This window comes from Lagenorhynchus albirostris, chromosome 5, assembly GCF_949774975.1.
Source record: "Lagenorhynchus albirostris chromosome 5, mLagAlb1.1, whole genome shotgun sequence".
Taxonomy (NCBI): domain Eukaryota; kingdom Metazoa; phylum Chordata; class Mammalia; order Artiodactyla; family Delphinidae; genus Lagenorhynchus; species Lagenorhynchus albirostris.
In genome coordinates this window covers 33,502,977-33,522,113 of record NC_083099.1, presented here as the reverse complement: position 1 = coordinate 33,522,113, position 19,137 = coordinate 33,502,977, and the positions used below count along the sequence as shown (strand labels likewise).

General features: G+C 40.0%; 1 protein-coding gene across 1 annotated transcript in view; it reads left to right on the top strand.

Annotated features, from left to right (window-relative positions):
* The window catches only part of DNAJC13 (DnaJ heat shock protein family (Hsp40) member C13), a 124,187-nt gene extending 111,524 nt beyond the window's left edge, over positions 1-12,663 (top strand). Inside the window, exons 52-56 of the mRNA XM_060149843.1 lie at positions 1,033-1,212; positions 1,647-1,787; positions 3,426-3,569; positions 6,044-6,143; positions 11,812-12,663. Coding sequence (XP_060005826.1) covers positions 1,033-1,212; positions 1,647-1,787; positions 3,426-3,569; positions 6,044-6,143; positions 11,812-11,918 — 672 coding nt within the window. The 3' untranslated portion in view covers positions 11,919-12,663. The remainder of the gene's footprint in view (positions 1-1,032; positions 1,213-1,646; positions 1,788-3,425; positions 3,570-6,043; positions 6,144-11,811) is intronic.
* Positions 12,664-19,137: the final 6,474 nt, after the last annotated feature.

Genomic DNA, 19,137 nt, shown 5'->3' with positions numbered 1-19,137 from the left:
AACTCATATATTGAAAATAATTGAGGTACATAATTAATTAAACAAGCTGGCTATAGAGGTGATTAAGAGCCCGATCTGTGGTGTTAGATGGTCCTGGACCCCAGTACCAGCCCCACCAGTGACTAGCTCTGTGACCTGGAGTAATGCCTCCTGATTCTGCCTCAGTTACCTCATAGAAAGGTAACAGCATCTGCCCCTAAGGCTGAAGTTTTCATGAGTTTTGATAAATGTGGAGTACTTAGTATAATGTCAAGTACTTAGAAATCATTAGTTACTATCATTAGCTTTGCAAGAGTTCAAAAAAAAATTAACATTACGTTAGATATTTACATATGTCTCTTTCTATAGTCACATTTTCTCTTTACTAGGATTTTTACTACATATATAGTTTGCTTAAAAAATGAAATCCTCAGAAAGGAGAAACTTGGAAACAGAAAAACGTATAACATTTTCCTTCTACATTGCTTTCTTTTTCGGTGCATCCCAGCTTCCATGTTTATTTAAGACATGTTATGTTATGGATATATATGTTTGCATATAATGGTATAAGCTACAGGTTTTTGCAATCCATTTTCCACAATAGAAAGTGCATTATGGCAGCCAGACATGTTAATTAGTAGGATTTTTAATAGAACTGGGGAAAACATTTTCGCTAGTTCTTCATTCTCCTGAATTATTGATGTTCTTTGATATTGGCATTTCTATAACATTATCTGAAAATTTCTAGTAATATCTTTTGAGAGATGATTTCTTAATAGACATCTCTTTTATCTGCAGTAGAAATGAGATGTGGAATAGAAATGCCCAGAGAAAGGCTGCTTAGATTAATGTATCACATTCTTAAAGTCTTTTAAATTCATGCCTTTGTCAAGATGGGGAAGTTTGTTGTTCTTTTAGGATTTAGGGATCACTTTTAAGTATCAGCACTTAGAACTTGTGGGCCCTTAGTAACACCAAATAATTACTAAGGATGTTTAGGACTTCATCAGTATTTTACAGTTTGCTTGTTTGTTTGTTTTATACCCTCTCCAGGGAGAAACTCTGGAAACTTTGACAATGGCAACAGTATGCCTCTTCAATGCACAGCCTCAGCTGGCTGATCAGGTCCCACCATTGGGCCATCTTCCCAAAGTTATCCAGGCGATGAATCATAGGAACAATGCCATTCCTAAGAGTGCCATTCGAGTTATTCATGCCCTGTCTGAAAACGAGGTATTGATGAATCCATTTAGTAGCTTATAGTTCTAGAATTTATCTGTGCTCCCTCTTCCTGACTAATGTACATTGAAGTATAAATCCCTTTCCTACCATGTGCCTTAATCCATACGAGCCTCATGGTATTGTAACAATTCTTAAACTGGTTTAAATGATCTGATTAATAGGAGACTGAATTTGACTTAGTTCATTATTAAACTTGAGCTGAAGGGACTTCCCTGGTGGTCCAGTGGTTAAGACTTGGCGCTTCCACTGCAGGGAACATGGGTTCAATCCCTGGTCGGGGAACTAAGGGATTTTTGGCGTGGCGCGGCCCAAAAGAAAAAAAAAACTTGAACTGAATGTAGGTTTTTCATATATTATTGTGGTATTTACCTTGTTACATAAAATATTGCTAGTCTACAAGTAACCTTCTCTTTTTGGGCACTTAGCTGTGTGTTCGAGCCATGGCATCTTTGGAGACGATTGGCCCACTGATAAATGGAATGAAAAAGAGACCAGATACTGTTGGTCTAGCCTGTGAAGCAATTAACCGAATGTTTCAGAAGGAGCAGAGTGAATTAGTGGCACAAGTAAGTGACTTTCTAGATTTCTATTTTAGGGAAGGCAACATACCAAACAAATAGATTTTCACTTACTTAGCACTGATTTTGGTTTCCCTGACTTGGCAGAGAGGTAACTTGTGAATTTGTGCATGTGTAATTTTATATTTTATACACACACACACACACACACACAGGCACATGTATATATATACACAGAAAAGGTGGGCCAGCTACCCAAAATCCTACCAATATCAAGGTACTTTTGTGATGTCTGAATTTTAAATTTTGGTTATTTACTAAGCATTTATCCTTAACTTGCTTTGTAAAATTTATTTTATCCTTTTTGGAAAGATTCATTCTGTTTATTCATTCCTTTGTTTCTTTTAAGTCATGTTCAAAAAACATGCCAATGTTTTTATAGTCCTTTTCAAAGAGACTACCCATCTAATGAAAAGAAGACTTAGTGGGTACCAATGTTGCAGACATCAAGGGAACAAAAAAACATATAATAAATTTAGAAGCCATTGAGAAAGTGATCTTTCTAAAATACAACTCTTAAAAGTGTAACTCATTCTTCACTTAAAAATCCTTCAGTGGTTTCCCATTACCTGCCAGATGACAAAGTGACATTTGACATCCTTAGCCTGAATACAAGGCCCTTGCATCCTTATTATCTGGCCCTCCTATTTCCCAGCCCCTTTTCCTCTCACATCTTCTCTCCCCATCCACCCCCACTTCCATCTCTGTTCCTTGTTCAGTCAGGTTAGAAGTACTGAGTACATTTCAAGGAAATAATTGGATGCTCTGAGGTTCAAACTTATAATTGGCTAGGAGGGTTGTTGTATTGGAAAGAACATGAGTTAGTTCTACCACTTGATGGCTCTGTGACCTCAGGCATGATATTTACCCTTACAGTACTCAGATTACTCATCTGTAAAATAAAGTTATGACTTCTCACAGGGTTGTTCCAAGAATAATATCTGTAAAAAAGAGGTAGACTGACTTAGTTACTTCCACCTCTTTCCTTTGAATCTCAGAGTGGGCAGTGAAAATTGTGTGGTAGCAGAGTATTACTTAGCTTTTATTAGGCTGATAGAAAACGTATGGTGAATGCAAAGGTTGATGTTTTAAGAAAATGTGAAAACTAATATACTGCCAATATTGTTGCCCATCAGTACATGTCCTTAGAGGAAGCAGACCAGTATACTCGCTGAAGCTCAGGTTCTGTACTTTATAGGTCCAGACACAGATTCCATTACTATCTCGCTCTGTGACTGTCAACATGTTTTACCCTCCATGCGTTGATTTTTCCATCGGCAATATTATAGTTATGCCTACATCATTAGGTGTTGGGAGGATTAAGTAAAATAATCAGCATATAGCATTTAAAATAGTTGATGGAACAGAATAAAATCTCATTAAGTAAAAATGTCATTATTATTAGATACCCTAACCCCCAAAATTCTGCATCTGGCATTAAAATAAAATAAAGCAGAGTGTCCTCTTCCAGATATGGTTCTGGGGGTGAAATTATTTCCTCAGTGGATGGCTTACATTTTTTAAAGCGTATATATTTGTGTTTGTGTCTCTCTCTATATATATAGACACACAGACACATATATACACACATGTACACACATATGTATACTTAATATTCTCTTCTAGGCCCTGAAAGCAGATTTGGTCCCATACCTCTTAAAATTACTTGAAGGCATTGGCCTTGAAAATCTGGACAGCCCAGCAGCCACAAAGGCTCAGATTGTTAAAGCTCTCAAGGCAATGACTCGAAGCCTGCAGCATGGAGAACAGGTGAGTCTACACAGAGGTAACTTTGATCTGCCGATTACAAGGCATTTTCAAAGCCAGGTGTCTTGGCCATTGGTGATCTATGCACCTCAGCTCAGGTTCCACCTACAGGTGTGGTTCTTGACCGTAACTGGAGCAGATCCCAAAACCAGGGATGGACTAGCATAGCTGCCTCATAAAACACAAACTATATACTCAAATAGTCACTGGAAGGATTCTTTCTCTGGATAGTGGTAACATGTTGCACATTCTTCAACATAGAAGAATACTGAGCATTTAGTTGCCGGTTAAGATTAACTTTCAGTTCTAGGAGTTACTGTGGAGTAGTGATAACCGCATTCATTAACCATCCCATAATACCATTTTAAAAGATACAGAACATCATTTTAGTTTCATCTCCTTCCGTTATTAGCACTTACAAAGTGTTGGCTTCCTTTTTGTTGTAACTTAGATTCTATTAATGTGTTTCAGCCGCATGCATATGCTGAGTTCAAACCAGTTCAGTAATTTAATTTTCCTCATTGGTTTTATTCTTAATGTTGCTTCTGAGGAGTTCCTTATTCAGTATTATTATATAGCCCTATCTAGTAACGCTCTCTTTTTTTAAGGTGAGGTGAAATTTACATAACAAAATTAACCATTTTAAATTGAACAATTCACTGGTATTTAGTGCATTAACAATGTTGTATAACCACCACTTTATCTAGTTCCCAAAACTCTGTACCAATTAAGCAGTTATTTCCCATTTCTTCTTCCCCTCAGCTTCTGGCAGTCACCACTCTGTTTTCTAGGAATTCACCAATTCTGGACATTTCACATAAATGGAATCATACAATATGTGACCTTTTGTGTCTGGCTTCTGTCACTTAGCATGTTTTCAAGGTTAATCTGCGTTATAGTGTGTTTCAACACTTCATTCCTTTTTAAGGCTAAATAATGTTCCATTGTGTGTATATGCCACGATTTGTTTACCCATTCATCCGTTCATAGATGTTTGGACTATTTCTACCTACTAATGTTCTTCTGTAGGTTTAAATTGACTTAAAGCTCTCCTTTAGTGAATCCACTGTGTTTGTGTGTTCCAAATAAAGAAACATTTTTTATGCTGTTGTCCCTCCTAGCAGTATTATCATTTGAACTATTTAAGGTGATAATAAAGAAGAGAGACAGCATGTGCTGCTGGAGTCATTAACTATATGTTGAATAAAGTTACCTGTGGGCGTTCTGAATGCCAAGCAAAGGCACTCCTGTGTACCATGCACCGGCAATTGTCCTCCCCTCCAGATTCCTGTTGATGACAATTAGCAGAGCAACCTTGACCCCCACCTTCCACTCCCAAGGGAAGGAAAGAATTATGATAGTTTCCAAAATAGGAACTTCAGCACCTTCACAACTAATCACTTCCACCATTGCTTCTCCCCAAGATTGGGACAAAGAGGCTTTTGGACTCACACAGTCCCTGTGTATATCTCTACTTTAATGCTTACCACTAAGTTATCTGGCATTGTCTGTCTCCCCTACTAAACTGTAGGCACTTCAGGGACAGAGAAAGTCTTTCTCATCTTTGTGTCCACTGTGCAACCCAGTGATCTGAACTTTGATCTGAACTTTGATATGCAAAAGATATCCTCTACATTGGAATTTCCTAAACTTTGTTTTAATCTATGTCACAGAAAGAAACATGTCTTCCATCTTAGTCCAATACACATTTACACACATGTTATTTATACTCATATGTGTATATATATCACAGAACAATTTTGCCCACTTTACATGTGATACTCTGATGCTTTCTATATTAATCTATTTTATTTTCTCAAGCATGTTGATCACAACTGTCTTAATAGATTTCTTAAACTTCTAACAGGCCACATCCATAGTTTGAAAAAGTGCTTTACATTGTAGCTTGAGGGACTTCCCTGGAGGTCCAGCAGTTAAGACTCCACACTCCCAGTGCAGGGGGCCCGAATTTGATCCCTGGTCAGAGAACCTGAATGCCGCAACTAAGAGCCTTAATGCCACAATGAAGATCCCATGTGTCGCAACTAAGACCCGGTGCAGCCAAATAAATAAATAGATGTTAAAAAAAAAAAAAAAAAGTTGTAGCTTGAGTTTTGCAGTAGCTCCTCCCCAAACCCCTTCCTCGGGAATACTTCATGAACCCACACCACACTGTCAGCCCGTTGTTACTATCACAAGAACATCTTCATGCCAAAATTACATACAAGTCAGTAAGTTCAAATAGTAGAGTCCAAGTTTAGAGGGAAGACTTATTTAGGGACTTCTTTGCGTCTGGCTTAATGAGATGTGCCTGGTGTAGAGTGTCTGATGAATGTGAGGTCTTGGTTCATCTTTGGTTCTTTCCTCAGCTGGCCTCTTCCTTTTGTCTTGGAAGTTTGCTTTTTCTCTTTAATTTCATCTACCAACATCTAGCACTTAGTTTGTTTAAATTCAAAGAGTTTGTTTTACTTCCCTAGGTGAATGAAATCCTGTCTCGTTCTTCAGTCTGGAGTGCCTTCAAAGATCAGAAACATGACTTGTTTATTTCTGAGTCACAAACAGCAGGATACCTCACAGGTAAACCACACCCAATTCTCTTCCCTAAGACACATGGCAGAAGCCACTTGGACCTTTCTTTTGCCCTGTCTAGACTAAAAATGGCATTTAGAGGGTTTTCCTAGGTTCCTAGCTACCTGTCTTGGAGATGCTGTGGGCATGCAGTGGACCTCTGGTTCTAGCCCAGACAGCATGCGAACTGCTGTGGTGTTGAATGTGTGCTGACTGCAACGCGGACTCTGCTTAGTTTTGATCCAGTAAATCCATGGTGTCATATGTTGTATTTGGAGTATGGCTGTATTAAAATGTTTATCTTGAACATGTAACAAAAGAGTAGAGAAATATCTACTCAGAAATATCAGTATCAGAAACATGACAGCATCGTTCCATTCTGTCAGAATACTAGGTTGAAATTCCAAATATGCATACTCACATGTGAAATATTTTTTCTTCAAAGTTACCAGTGATTAATCTGAAGTTTTACTAAATATTTAGGGTTTATCTTTTCGTGGGAGGAAATATGTGGGTATCATAAAGGAAAGGATGTTTTACTGCCTAGGGATCAGAAGATAAAACACTTCAGAAGCTTGGGACATTTGTCCATTTGACAGACTTATTTTAGTAAGTCTGAAAATGAAATATGGTCTTTGGTATAAAAGTTTTTTTTTTTTTTGGTATAAAAGTTTTTAGTTTGAAATTAACCTTAGGAATATTAAGTGGTTCTTGCAGTCTGCCTGAAATTATAATATTTTAAAAATGTCAGCCCTGCGTCCTCCTCTAACCAGAGATGATGTAGGTAAATTGAGAGAAAAAATTAATTACCCAGCATTTCTCACACCAGTGTAACTGTTTTAATAATCTTGATCACTAGTATAGAAATTTATAAATCCTGAAGACCAAATCTTAAATATTCAGAAGTGAGGACTTTGGAGAAAGTTTTACATGGTTTTAATTTTAGACGTGGTTGTGACATTACTGTTTTTTCCTCCACTGTGACCTCTTTAATATTAATCCACTAAAATTTATAATCAGACTTATAGAGTTTATGAACATGTGGTACATGTGTGTACATTAAGAGTAGAGTGCCATGGGTTTCCCTTCTACCTTTCCCATCCCCTGCCCTATGATGTCTATGGAGAGAAATACCTAGAATATAGTCTTAGTCTCTTCCATATCTCTTTCAAATTCGGGGTAAAGCTGTAGCTTCTAAGTAGGAGTATGTTCTTATAGACACACTAAAAACTTTACCTCTTTAGACTCTTTTCCCAAAAAGTTTACACAATACCACCTTTTCATGGTATTATATTCATTACTTTGTATGTAAGAATGGTATGATTGGAAAATCTGCTGTATTTTTTCTGGCTGAGAGTAAACTTATTTAAAATTTTACCTTGAAGAATAGGAAGATGTAGATTACAAGCAGGGACAGGAAGCCCTCTTCTAATTCTTTTTGTTCTTGAGTGTACTTCACATTCATTGCATTCACTGACTTGACTGGATGGAATAAAAGACTGCAGGTGATCCTTGATGTACTAACAGCTGTGGGTCAAAAGGTCTGTCGTTAGAATACAGAAGAGAGAAGAATTTATCTTCAGAGACCTACAGTTCCTTTAGAAATCACTTGGTCCTCACCCCCACCCAGATTCCCTGATAACTATAGGAAAAGTTCAGGGAGCCAAAAGGTTTCTGTCTGTGCCTTTCCTTTTACTTGGATCCCTGGCGTGGCTTCTGAATGAGTTATGAGAAGCAGCTTTGATGGGCTGCAGAAGGTTAGGGAAATAAAAAGGCTGGGGTTTATAAATTTCTTCACAGCCTTGGTCTGGCTCAGGGGGCAGCAAGTTCCATATAAAGCCATCGAGGGGTAGGTGGTATAAATCCCAGCCTGGAAAGGGCCTGGAGTTTTACTGTGGCCATTCTGAAGGTCATTGTTGAAGCCCAAGGGCACATCAGTTGATGTTGGACAATGAGCTGTGTTGGCCCCCAAATTGTCCAGTTCTTAGCACATCATCAGTCTGGGATGTTCTTTTGTTGTGAAAGTACTACCGGTTGAACCGATGTATATTTATCTCTTGGGTTGTCAAATGTTTTCTATTTTGTGTTTGAGCTTTTCCATTGAATTGTGTGTCATTGTTTGATAAAAGAGGCTAGTACTTCTAATAATGATAAAATTCTGTTATGTGGAACTCCATGGAATGTATACAGTGTTGTGTTGAATTGGAATTTTAAATTTACCCCACCCTGCCTTCAGTCTTGAGAAGATTCAGTTTGTACCAGCCTCTGTCTAATCAATTTGCAAATGAAATAAGGTGCTGTGAGAACATAAGTCGTCACCAGCCTTTTCTTCCAATAAGTCGATTTTGTTTAGGAGATGGGGAGAGATGAGAGAAAGCTAATTACTATTTCAAAATAAGATGGGAATGACTAATCACATTTATAATTTTCTTCTTCTTGGCTGCTGAGCAAATGTCACTCAGTCACATGTTCAGGATTTGGGGTAAAAATTAAAATGTCCTAGGTAGGATTACTCAATGTTGATAAATTGGGATGAGACTGACCCTCTAGCCTGGCATATTGTTTTGTTTTATGATAAATGTTCATCTAAAAGTGCCTCAATGGGACTTTACCCATGGTGCAGTTAAGCTGTAACTGCTCATTGTGTAGGGCCTTGGGTTACTTAGCCATTTATTTTGTTTTAGAAGAGCTTGGTGCTAACAAGCTCAAAGCCCTATAAAAATAATTTCAGCAGTGAAAATCCTCAGATTTCCTCACCTAGAAAATCAATAGAGAAAGAAGGAACAACAGGGAAAGAAAGAGTAGTGGGCCAAGGCAAAGATGCTTTTAGGAGCTAGACTTGGAGATGAACTCCGTACTATATACTTATTTACTTCTATTTTAATTAGAGGCATGTGAAATAGTTATCTTGTTTTCCTAAGGTCATCAAAGGGAGCAAGGGTGCATTTCTTGGGCCTCTCATCAAACTGGTCCATTAGTTCTTTGCAGAGTTGGTTTTTATTACCTTTTGGTTTTCTTTTTACACATGTCCAAGACTACACAGTGGGAGCCATGTTAAGAAAGATTCCCTAAGGTCAGTGTCGGTTTATTGTAGGACATTGCTGCTAAGACAGGGCTTCTTTTTTCTTCCCCCCACTGAGAATCCCATGTTCATTTTCACCAAAGGCCGTGCTCCTTCCACTACTCCATCATGGCAGCCAATTCCGTTCTGTGGGATTCTTGGTTTTCACATCCCTCTTAAAGAGTCCAGCTGCCTTACACAGTGTGCCATGTGCCCCGTTTCTGGCAGCCCCTACTCTTTCCTGCCATGTTTCTCTGGAGAACACAGTGTCATATCCTAGCAGACTGTAGCTTCCAGCCCCTAGAAACCAGACGTGTCTGGAAGAGGCCAGGAGTGTGAGGGAGAGAGTATCTCAGACTTCATTTAGAGAAATACCAGGAATTGACTTGTCTTTCCTAAAGAGGCAAATGGTGGGGCTAGAATTTGGTCTCTTCTGAATAATCCTTCTAGGCCCATCATTCACAATTTAGATTTTAGCCCAGAGGTTCCCAAAATTTCTCAGTTCACAGTGCCTTACTATCTTTTTTTTTTTTTTTTTTGCGCTACGCGGGCCTCTCACTGTTGTGGCCTCTCCCATTGCGGAGCACAGGCTCCGGACACGCAGGCTCAGCGGCCATGGCTCACGGGCCCAGCCACTCCGTGGCATGTGGGATCTTCCTGGACCCAGGCACGAACCCGTGTCCCCTGCATCGGCAGGCAGACTCTCAACCACTGCGCCACCAGGGAAGCCCTATCTTAGTCATTTTTTTTCTTGATCTACCCTTAGGCCAAAAGAAATGCTTAATAATTAAGTTTATTAAGTAGTTATATCCAAACAACTTGCAAGTAGTTGTTTGTATGGTATCCAACAGATGTCACTTGTCTCTCAAATTTAAAATAGCCCATGTGAATTTGCCCCTGGGTGCCTCAGCGTGTAGTCTGAGAACCACATCCTTAGTCCTTTCTCTATATGTAGCATTCATGATTTGGTCTCATAATCTATTCATTTGATGTGAACTAAGTTGAGCCCACATCAGAAGTGCTCAGGAACTGTACCAATCTGGAGTGTTTAGGGGTTTATTCTTAAGGGTTGCATCCTTGGTGTGTTCCCTAGCAATCTTGCTGCTGCCTGAAGTTCAGAGTGGCAGGTTGGTGGGAAGTGATGTAACCGTGTGGCGCTATTGCTCTGAACCGCTGTCAGGGGGGTATGGTCTCTTTCCTGAGCAGTCTGTGGAAGGCCTGGTGTCCTGATTGGTGGAAAGCAGGGGTTGATAGATGCAGGCCCACCTTGCCTTAGAAAAGGGAAAATCCTTTTTCTAGGTTTTCTAAGTTCCCGGGCACTCCAGGTGGCAAGCGGCACCTCACATGAGCTGAGTTGTCTCTGGCCACTGTGTAACCACGTGCTGCATACACAGTGTCTGCTTTCTTCACGCCCTCAGTACAAATGCTCATGAGGTTAAAAACAAGATGAATCTGAATTGTCCCCCTTTTGTCCTGCTTCAGTCCCTGTTATACCTTAGCCTTCATCAAACTGCTCTGCTGTTTGCACTTCCTTATGACTTCCCTTGCTGCTTATGTTTCTTTTTTTCCCCTCAGGTGTCTCTCCTTCCCTTCTAACTGGCAGCAGTCCCCTTCACCTCAGGAGCGGGCTTTAGATCCGCTCTGCCAGGCAGCTTGCTAACTTCTGTGTAGCTCTCTGAAGCAGGTAGAGAACCATTTTGCTAAATGCATGCCGCTTCCACTGCTTTTCTAGTCCTAACCCTTCAATGTTCCTTAGCTGTTTGCCTTGTTTCCTATGATCTCAGCTAAAAGTATTGTTCAATATGCAGTATTATGCTACAGTACGGTGTCTCTTGCAAGTACTCTGTACAGTTGTGCAGTGATTCTGAGGTGTAATTAAATGTCTCTGCAGTTCATGATAAACTAGAGGGCTAAAGCCATTATATGCTCATAGGCCACATCTTCATAAATGCTGGCATAGATAATGGCATTTTTGTGCACTAGAGATTGTTAGAATCAAGACATGTAAAACTAAAATATTGATACCTTTTCCATAGCACTCTTATTTTTACCTATGAGCGATGTCCAGAGCTTGCGTTTTCTTTTTAAGAGACCTTGGTGTAGCAACCCTTGTTCATTTGGTGTTACTTGTTATAGTAGCATTTCTTTGCACCAAATGAAAACAGGTTATCTCGAATGTGGATAGAAGTGTTTTTTGTTGGGAATTCATCACGTATGACTTTCGAATGGACTGACCCAAGTACAGAGTTTCTTTCCTCTGTTCCTATTTTTTTCTCATTTGACGTTAGCTGTATCCTTCAGCGTCCAGGATTTTTTGAAAGATTGAACTTCCCAGATGTGAGAAGGGAAATTTTTTTCCATATTTCCACACCACTGTTACTGTCCAGCATAAATTTTGAAATGATTTTTAACTTTGTCGTATAGTAAAGGCAAACCATGAAAATGGTGCTGTGTAGCTGTTTTAAAGTTTTCGTTGTATGCTTAGGTAATCCTAATAGATTGTATCAGTTCCTTGTGATGGGGTGCTTGACCTGGTTCTGACATTTTTGTAAAGGTCAGTGTTCTCACATGACTCTGCTCTTTAGAAGGTGTGTATTTTTCCTTTCTCTCTTGCAGGACCTGGAGTTGCTGGCTACCTTACTGCAGGGACATCGTCATCAGTCATGTCTAACCTGCCGCCTCCCGTAGACCATGAGGCAGGCGACCTTGGCTATCAGACTTGAAACTTTCTTGAGAGACAATAAACGCTGAAAGGCCAGTGCCCCGTCCACATTCCTCCAGCTGATACGTTGAAGAAAACTCTTAACTGCCTTTCTCCTGGTTTCATGACAGTGTTATTCCTTTTTCTATAAGTATATTTTTATTTAGGAAAAAAGTCAGTGATTCTAATTGTATCACGTTATAAGAAAGCACTCTGTGGATCAACCTAAGCAGGTACATAAGAATTTTTTTTCTTGATGTATGTAAGCACATTTTGTTCCTTTATATCTGTTTACAAGACTGTGAATCAAAAAGACAAAACTTTCTTCCTAGTTTTTATAATGTTTTTTTGAACTAGTGTGACTGTGGGGTTGAACTGCAGTCTACAGAAATTGGGAAATCTAAGTCACCCCTAAGAAGGGCATTTCCCTCTCCTGCATCGAGTCAGTGTGGCTGTTCTCCTACCTATTAGGTTTTGTCCTTGCACCTGTTCGCTGGTATCCTCTCCTCAATTATTAACCTTCTGAGAGCTCACAGCATACGTCGGTATGTATAACTGGCTTTACCAAATTGAATGAAAAAGGAGTTGTGCAAAAAAATTTAAAAATGGATGTCAAGATGTTATGTAAGAGATTAGTGTAATTGTGAAATGTTCTATACATTATCAAATATATAAAGCTTTCTATATTGAATGTACATTATACAGATCATTCTTATGTGTACATAAAATTTTAAAAATAAAGGGAATTGACTGCTTTGTTAATGAGATATATTTGTTCTCGTTTCATTTTTCCCTTTGAAGACCTTGTATATCTTTATTTCTAAGACAGATTTTGTAGTAGTAGCAGTAAACAGACTTTGCCTCACATTTCTAGTATCTCATACAGCTACATTGACATATTATGTTCATTCCTAAATCCCTTCATTAGTATTTCAACCACATCTAAATTTCAAGACACAGACAGCATCTCATTTATTTTCCATACAATATTCAGGAATGGGTCAGGCTGTTAATAAATAGTTTAATGCATGTGACACATTAATTCCAATATTTTTAAGGGGAAAGAAATTTAAAGAGTGAGAGGAGATTTCACATAACACAGATTTCAGCACTGAGGTCTTCTAGTGTGATCACAGACTACAAGAAAATATAAACATGTAAAATATATACAAACACTTCTTAAAGAATAAGGAAATATCCAACCCTCCAAGTTGCCTTTGAAAGCAAGAACCAAGTTAATTCCACAGTTGATGTGTAAGAAGAGCTGGAATGGACACTTAATTCATATCATAAATTGTTAATTCAAAATTTTCCATCAGATTTATCCATCTCTCAACTTAAAGATTATGGAGTAATGTACCCATGTAAGTATTTTAACATATACCTAGGTTTTTAGTTTCTAAGAGGCAATATTTAGTTATAAAAATATGTTCACTAAAAGAGATTCTAACAGCTAATTTAGGAGTAGGTGTTTTAGAAGAGCATAAATCAATACAACAATATATTTTCTTTAAATACTAAAAGAATGTAAATATTGTGAATATTTACAGTAAAGGCCCATTTAAATAAATCTGCAAGTCACTGATGTTTGAATACCAATAACAGTTCATCTTTTTTTTTATATTTGAATTTTATTTATTTTTTATACAGCAGGTTCTTATTAGTTATCCATTTTATACGTATTGGTGTATATATGTCAATCCCAATCTCCCATTTCATTACACCACCACCAACTCATCTTTATTGAACATTATGCCAAGCATTTTATAAAGTGTCGTATGTGCATGACTTCAATTAATACTCAGCAAACCTATGGGCTTGTTGCTGATATAATTCCCATCTTCCAGGTGAAGAACATGAGGTTCAGAGAGGCAAAGCAACTTACCGAAAGTCACACAACTAGTAAGTAACAGAGTAAGAAATTAAAACTACTTTTACTTGACACCATAGTCTGTTTTCTGAGCCACTATCCTGAGATAGCGATAATCTCAAATAGGTGTATGTGACTAGGAAGACTGAGTTTGTTTTTCTTTTTTTTTTTTAATATTTGAGTTATTACTTTCTTTTTTTCTTTTGGCCACACCTCACGGCATGTGGAACTTCCCCGACGAGGGATCAAACCCATGCCCCGTGCAGTGGAAGCACAGAGTCTTAACCACTGGACCACCAGGGAAGCCCCTGTTTTTCATTTTTAAACATTTTTTATTGTAAACTAAAACAGGTATAGAAAATCTCACTGAACAAATTAGTGAATCACTCTTGACCTCCCAGGCAGGTCAAGAACTTTGCCAGCCTCTCCAGAAGCCCCAACATGTGCCCTCATCAGAATCATAGCCCCTCCCTTCAAAAGTGACCACTTGTCCAACACTTCCTTGTGTGACTTCGTAGTTCATCACCCACATGTACATTGCTAGACACCAGAGTTTGGTCTTGCTTTTTTTCTTTTTTAAATGTGTCTTTGAGTCTCTTTCAATCTGGCTGCCCCTCCATCCCTTTCTTTTCCCCACCACTTGTCTGTCAAAGTCCCTGTGGCCATTTGACTTGTTGGTTTTCCTACAGTTGGAAGTTGCTGATCACACAGTCCTGGTGTAATTCAGCTTGGTCCTCTGTCCTCTTTTGGAGTGGAGGTTTTATCTGAGATTTATGCGTGGGGAAATTTGCCCTGAGAGAGAAAAGTGAGACAGCATGAGCAGGGTAACAGGAAAGTAAGTATAGGATATCTGGAGGGGTGGGGCGGTATGGTGTGGGTGGCATATAGGGGTCCAGAGAGAACCGAACCTGAGGCCTAGGGAGGGGCCAGTTGGGCAGTGTCCTGAGTGCCAAGCTGAGGCATCGGCATGCAGGCCCAGATGTGGTTCAGGAATGAGAGCTGTGTTTTAAAATAGCAGTGAGCTGAGATCAATTTGGTGTGTTTGTTGGTGGGGGAGGGTGGTGAGAGGTGGCAAAACTGAAAGACACTAGTAACACACAGCCCATCTAAGGAGCAACGCAGGGGACGAACACGGGAAACGGGCAAGAGACCACTCTTGGAAGTCATGTAAGCCCGAGGATTGTCACTAGATAATCAGCTCCAGAACCCTTTTCAGTCCAGAAATTCTGTGATCCCTTTCCTAAGGCATATTGTCTGTTATGTGATGAAATGTCTCTAAATGCCTAAACTTTACTAGGATTTGGGGAAGAGCAATTTGCAAAAAGTATTGCAGATAAACTCAGTCTGTTTCTGGCAAACTGTTGACTAGAAATTTAACTACCTGCTTGGAATGCATGGCCCCCTATATGGTATAAGCACTTCCCTTTTAGTGGCCAGAGGGGCTGTGAGCAAGGAATGCAAAGGCTCCCTTGCATTTGTTCCCTTATCTATAAAATAATGATCATTCTTAACCCATCCTTCCCAGGGCTGTTGTGAGGATTAAATACGGCTGTGAGAGGGTGTTGGGAACTGTGAGGCCTAAGAAGAGTGATAATAATGGTGAGCTGTTGTATCAATAGCAATTTTTCTCATTGTCTTCATACTTGGGATCAGGAATAGGGTAAAACAAATTCCAAGGACACTTTAGGTCAAAATAAAGTGATTTGTAATTTTTTGTTAGTTTTTAAAATAGTCATGTTGTTATGTAATTGCTAACTAAAAAGTCATTATCTTGGCTCCAAAATCAGAGATTCCATAATTTTTGGTCAGCAAAACCATCTGTTTCCTACACACTAAAACATCTTTTCCCTTAAGCTGTTGCCTGTGTACCATCAGATAAGGTCCAAGAGGCAAGACCCAGAGAATGATTTAAATTTACTCCCAAACTGAGGACGCTTAACAACTGAGTTGATTGAAGAGTTCTGTACTAAAACTAAAACACAGACTGTTTACACAGTCAAATGAGTCTCACTATAAAATGAAATGTAGAATTCAGAGTTTGGAGTTGGTGGATTAGAAAAAGCTAGAGAATACAGAATTCCTTGGAAGGCTGATTTCTAGCAGGCAGGGATGCCTGGACAACAGCAACCAGCCTCCAGTTTCCATTCCACTATGAAGAGACCAGAGCTAAAACCTTGACCTGCAAAGGTCCGGTGGGTGGGTGCACAGGGATGGCAGCTGTGCCCATTGGAGAGCAGCCTCTGCTTGGCTCCACTGGGACCTTCTGGGGGAAGAGCAGTCGCAGTGTGCTAAAAGCTCCCATGCTCAGGAAGATAGTATCAAGTCTGGATTTCCATGTGAAGTTGGCTTTTAAAACATGGGCAACCCATTCAAAGTTTTTAAAACCAAGTGGGCCATACAAAAGTATCTGCAGATTAGATTTGACCCAAAGGTATTCAGTCCTCTTGAAATGAGATCGAAAATAGGGGTTACACAGAGTTGGATGAATGTGCTTTCTGTCTAATGAGTTAATTAAGTCAGTTGTATTTTTAAATGACTGAACTGCTGTTGCAGTATGGGGTAGTTTCACCATCAGGTGCACTCCTGCTGCTTTCATGAAGAGAGGGAAGAGGACAAGACTTCAGCAAAGCTGTCATTATGGACAATATTTGTGCCCCACCCCCACAAACTCATATGTTGAATCCCTAACCCCCAGTGTCTCTGGAAGTAAGGGCTTTGGCAGGTGTTTAGGGTTAGATGAGGTCACGAGGGTGCAGCCCTCATGATGGGGTTAGTGCCCTTATTAGAAGAGACACCAGAGAGCTTGCTCTCTCTCTCCTTGTGTGCACAGAAAAAAGTCATGAGAGCATACACTGAGATGGCAGCTGCTTATAAGCCAAAAAGAGAGGCCTCAGATGAAACCTACCTTGCCAGAACCTTGATCTCAGATTCCCCAGCCTCCAGAACTGTGAGAAATAAATGTCTGTTGTTTAGCCACCAAGTCTGGTATTTTGTTATGGCAGCCTGAGCTGACTGATACACTGGTGCTGGCTGGAGGACCAGTAGCAGAAGGGAGAGGAGAGTTTGCTCATAGATTAGCAGGACAAGAGCTGATCAGAACCAGAGCCACCTGAGCATTGGTTGCACTTTAGTATAAATTCAGCTTCAGTACCTTTGTAAAGAACTGATAGCCTGTCCGGAAGTTGGGAAGGCAAACCTCCAAGGCTGGTCTACAGCACACACTGAAGTTTGGAATGGGCACTGGGTTAGAAGTAGGTAACTGGTTGGCTCCTAGGACCAAATGTGTGTTTCTTGTTTTGTTGATTTTTTAATGTGTTAAATTTTGAGTATCCAGATTATATCAGAATCACTAATGGATGCCCAAGGACCTAGGTGTTCATCCCAAGTAGTCCATCCTCATTCACATCAACCCCAAGTGGTTGTGTGGACTTTGGGTTGAATTCTGTGTCTCCCTGTGGTCTTGCCTCACCCAGTCTGTTTAATTGAGAGCAAGAGAGAGGCAGCAATTTGTCCTGGAACCAGCATAGGCCCTGGAGTTGGGGCCATCCAGGCTGCGGTTCTGGCCCTCACTGTGTGACCTCTCGTCTTCAAATGGGGCTCATTAACACCTCCCTCTGTTCTGTAGATCAGAGATAATCAACACAAACACCTAACGCGTCCTAGACAGTGCCAGCCTCCTAGATGGTGAGGTGGTGAAGGGGGAGAAAACACTACCTTAACAGGTAGAATCTGCCCTGCTTGGGATTCTGATCTTGGGCATAGATTTCTTCTCTAAAATGCCTAGGTTGAAAAAATAATAATAATAAAATAAAATGCCTAGGTTGGTCTGGTCAGGTAATATTTCACTGTTAAGAATCTCATAAAAGATAATATGAGCCGGAACTTCCCTGGTGGCCCAGTGGTTAAGACTGCACTCCCAATGCAGGGGGCCCAGGTTCGATCCCTGGTCAGGGAACTATATCCCACATGCATGCTGCACCTAAGAGTTCGCATGCCACAACTAAGCAACTGGCGAGCCGCAACTAAGACCTGGTGCAACCAAATAAATAAATAAAGATAAATATTAAAATAAATAAAATTTTAAAAAGAAAACAAAAAAGATAAGCAGTCTATGCAAAAATGTATAAGGGCACATATTTTATATAAGAGAACTCAGTCCCTCTCTAACCCCAGTGCTAGATGACTTCTAGGAATTTTGATACTGTTGTCTCACAAATAACTGGACTTATCATGAAACAGACTCTTTCTATCCTCCACCATGGGAACCCAGGACTCTATCCTGCTCATCAGCACTTTCCTATTGCTAGTGTTTACTGCATACGTTGTTTAATATATCATCTAGCATTTAGAGCAAAGAACTTCACATCTGGACCATCCATAACTTCCAAATTCATGGAGTGAAAGGTGAGGCTGGGTTACTGTGGGCTCCAGGTCCCCACGAATACAGGACATAGGGTGGCCGGTTTAAAAAGTTTGTTTTTCTATATGGCTTACAAAAGAAAATGTGTACATTTCCATCATTTTACAAAGCCCCAGCTTAGGGAAATGACTTTGTAAGAGCAGATAAAGGCCTCAGAACTGTTAATGGAAAGTCTCAGTTATACATACAAAGAATTAATGTTTATGCCTATATATTTTTAAAGATTTCTTTTATTACTTATTTAATTTATTTATTTTTGGCTGCGTCGGGTCAGTTGTGGCACACGGAATCTTTCATTGTGGCGCATGGGCTTCTTTCTAGTTGTGGTACACGGGTTTTCTCTCTCTAGTTGTGGTGTGTGGGTTCCAGGGCGCAAGGGCTCTGTAGTTTGCATCACACAGGCTCTCTAGTTGAGGCGTGAGAGCTCAGTAGTTGTGGCGCCTGGGCTTAGTTGCCGCATGGCATATGGGATCTTAGTTCCCTGACCAGGGATCGAACCTGTGTCCCCTGCATTGGAAGACGGATTCTTTATCACTGGATCACCAGGGAAGTCCCGTATGCCTATATTTTTCAACACTGAAAAGGTGTATGGCTTTCATAACAAGGTTATGTGGGGCTTCTCTGGTGGCGCAGTGGTTGAGAGTCCACCTGCCGTTGCAGGGGACACGGGTTCGTGCCCTGGTCTGGGAAAATCCCACATGCCACGGAACGCCTGGGCCCGTGAGCCATGGCCGCTAAGCCTGCACGTCCGGAGCCTGTGCTCCGCAACAGGAGAGGCCACAACAGTGAGAGGCCCACGTACCGCAAAAACAAAAACAAGGTTATGTGATTACTGTGTATAAATTTTTGACAATTTTCAGTTACTCTCCAATGGCATATAATAAAATTCAATATCTGTGAGGGAATATTTGCCTCATTCCCTGGCCCCTGTCAAGTGTGGCAATGTCTGTG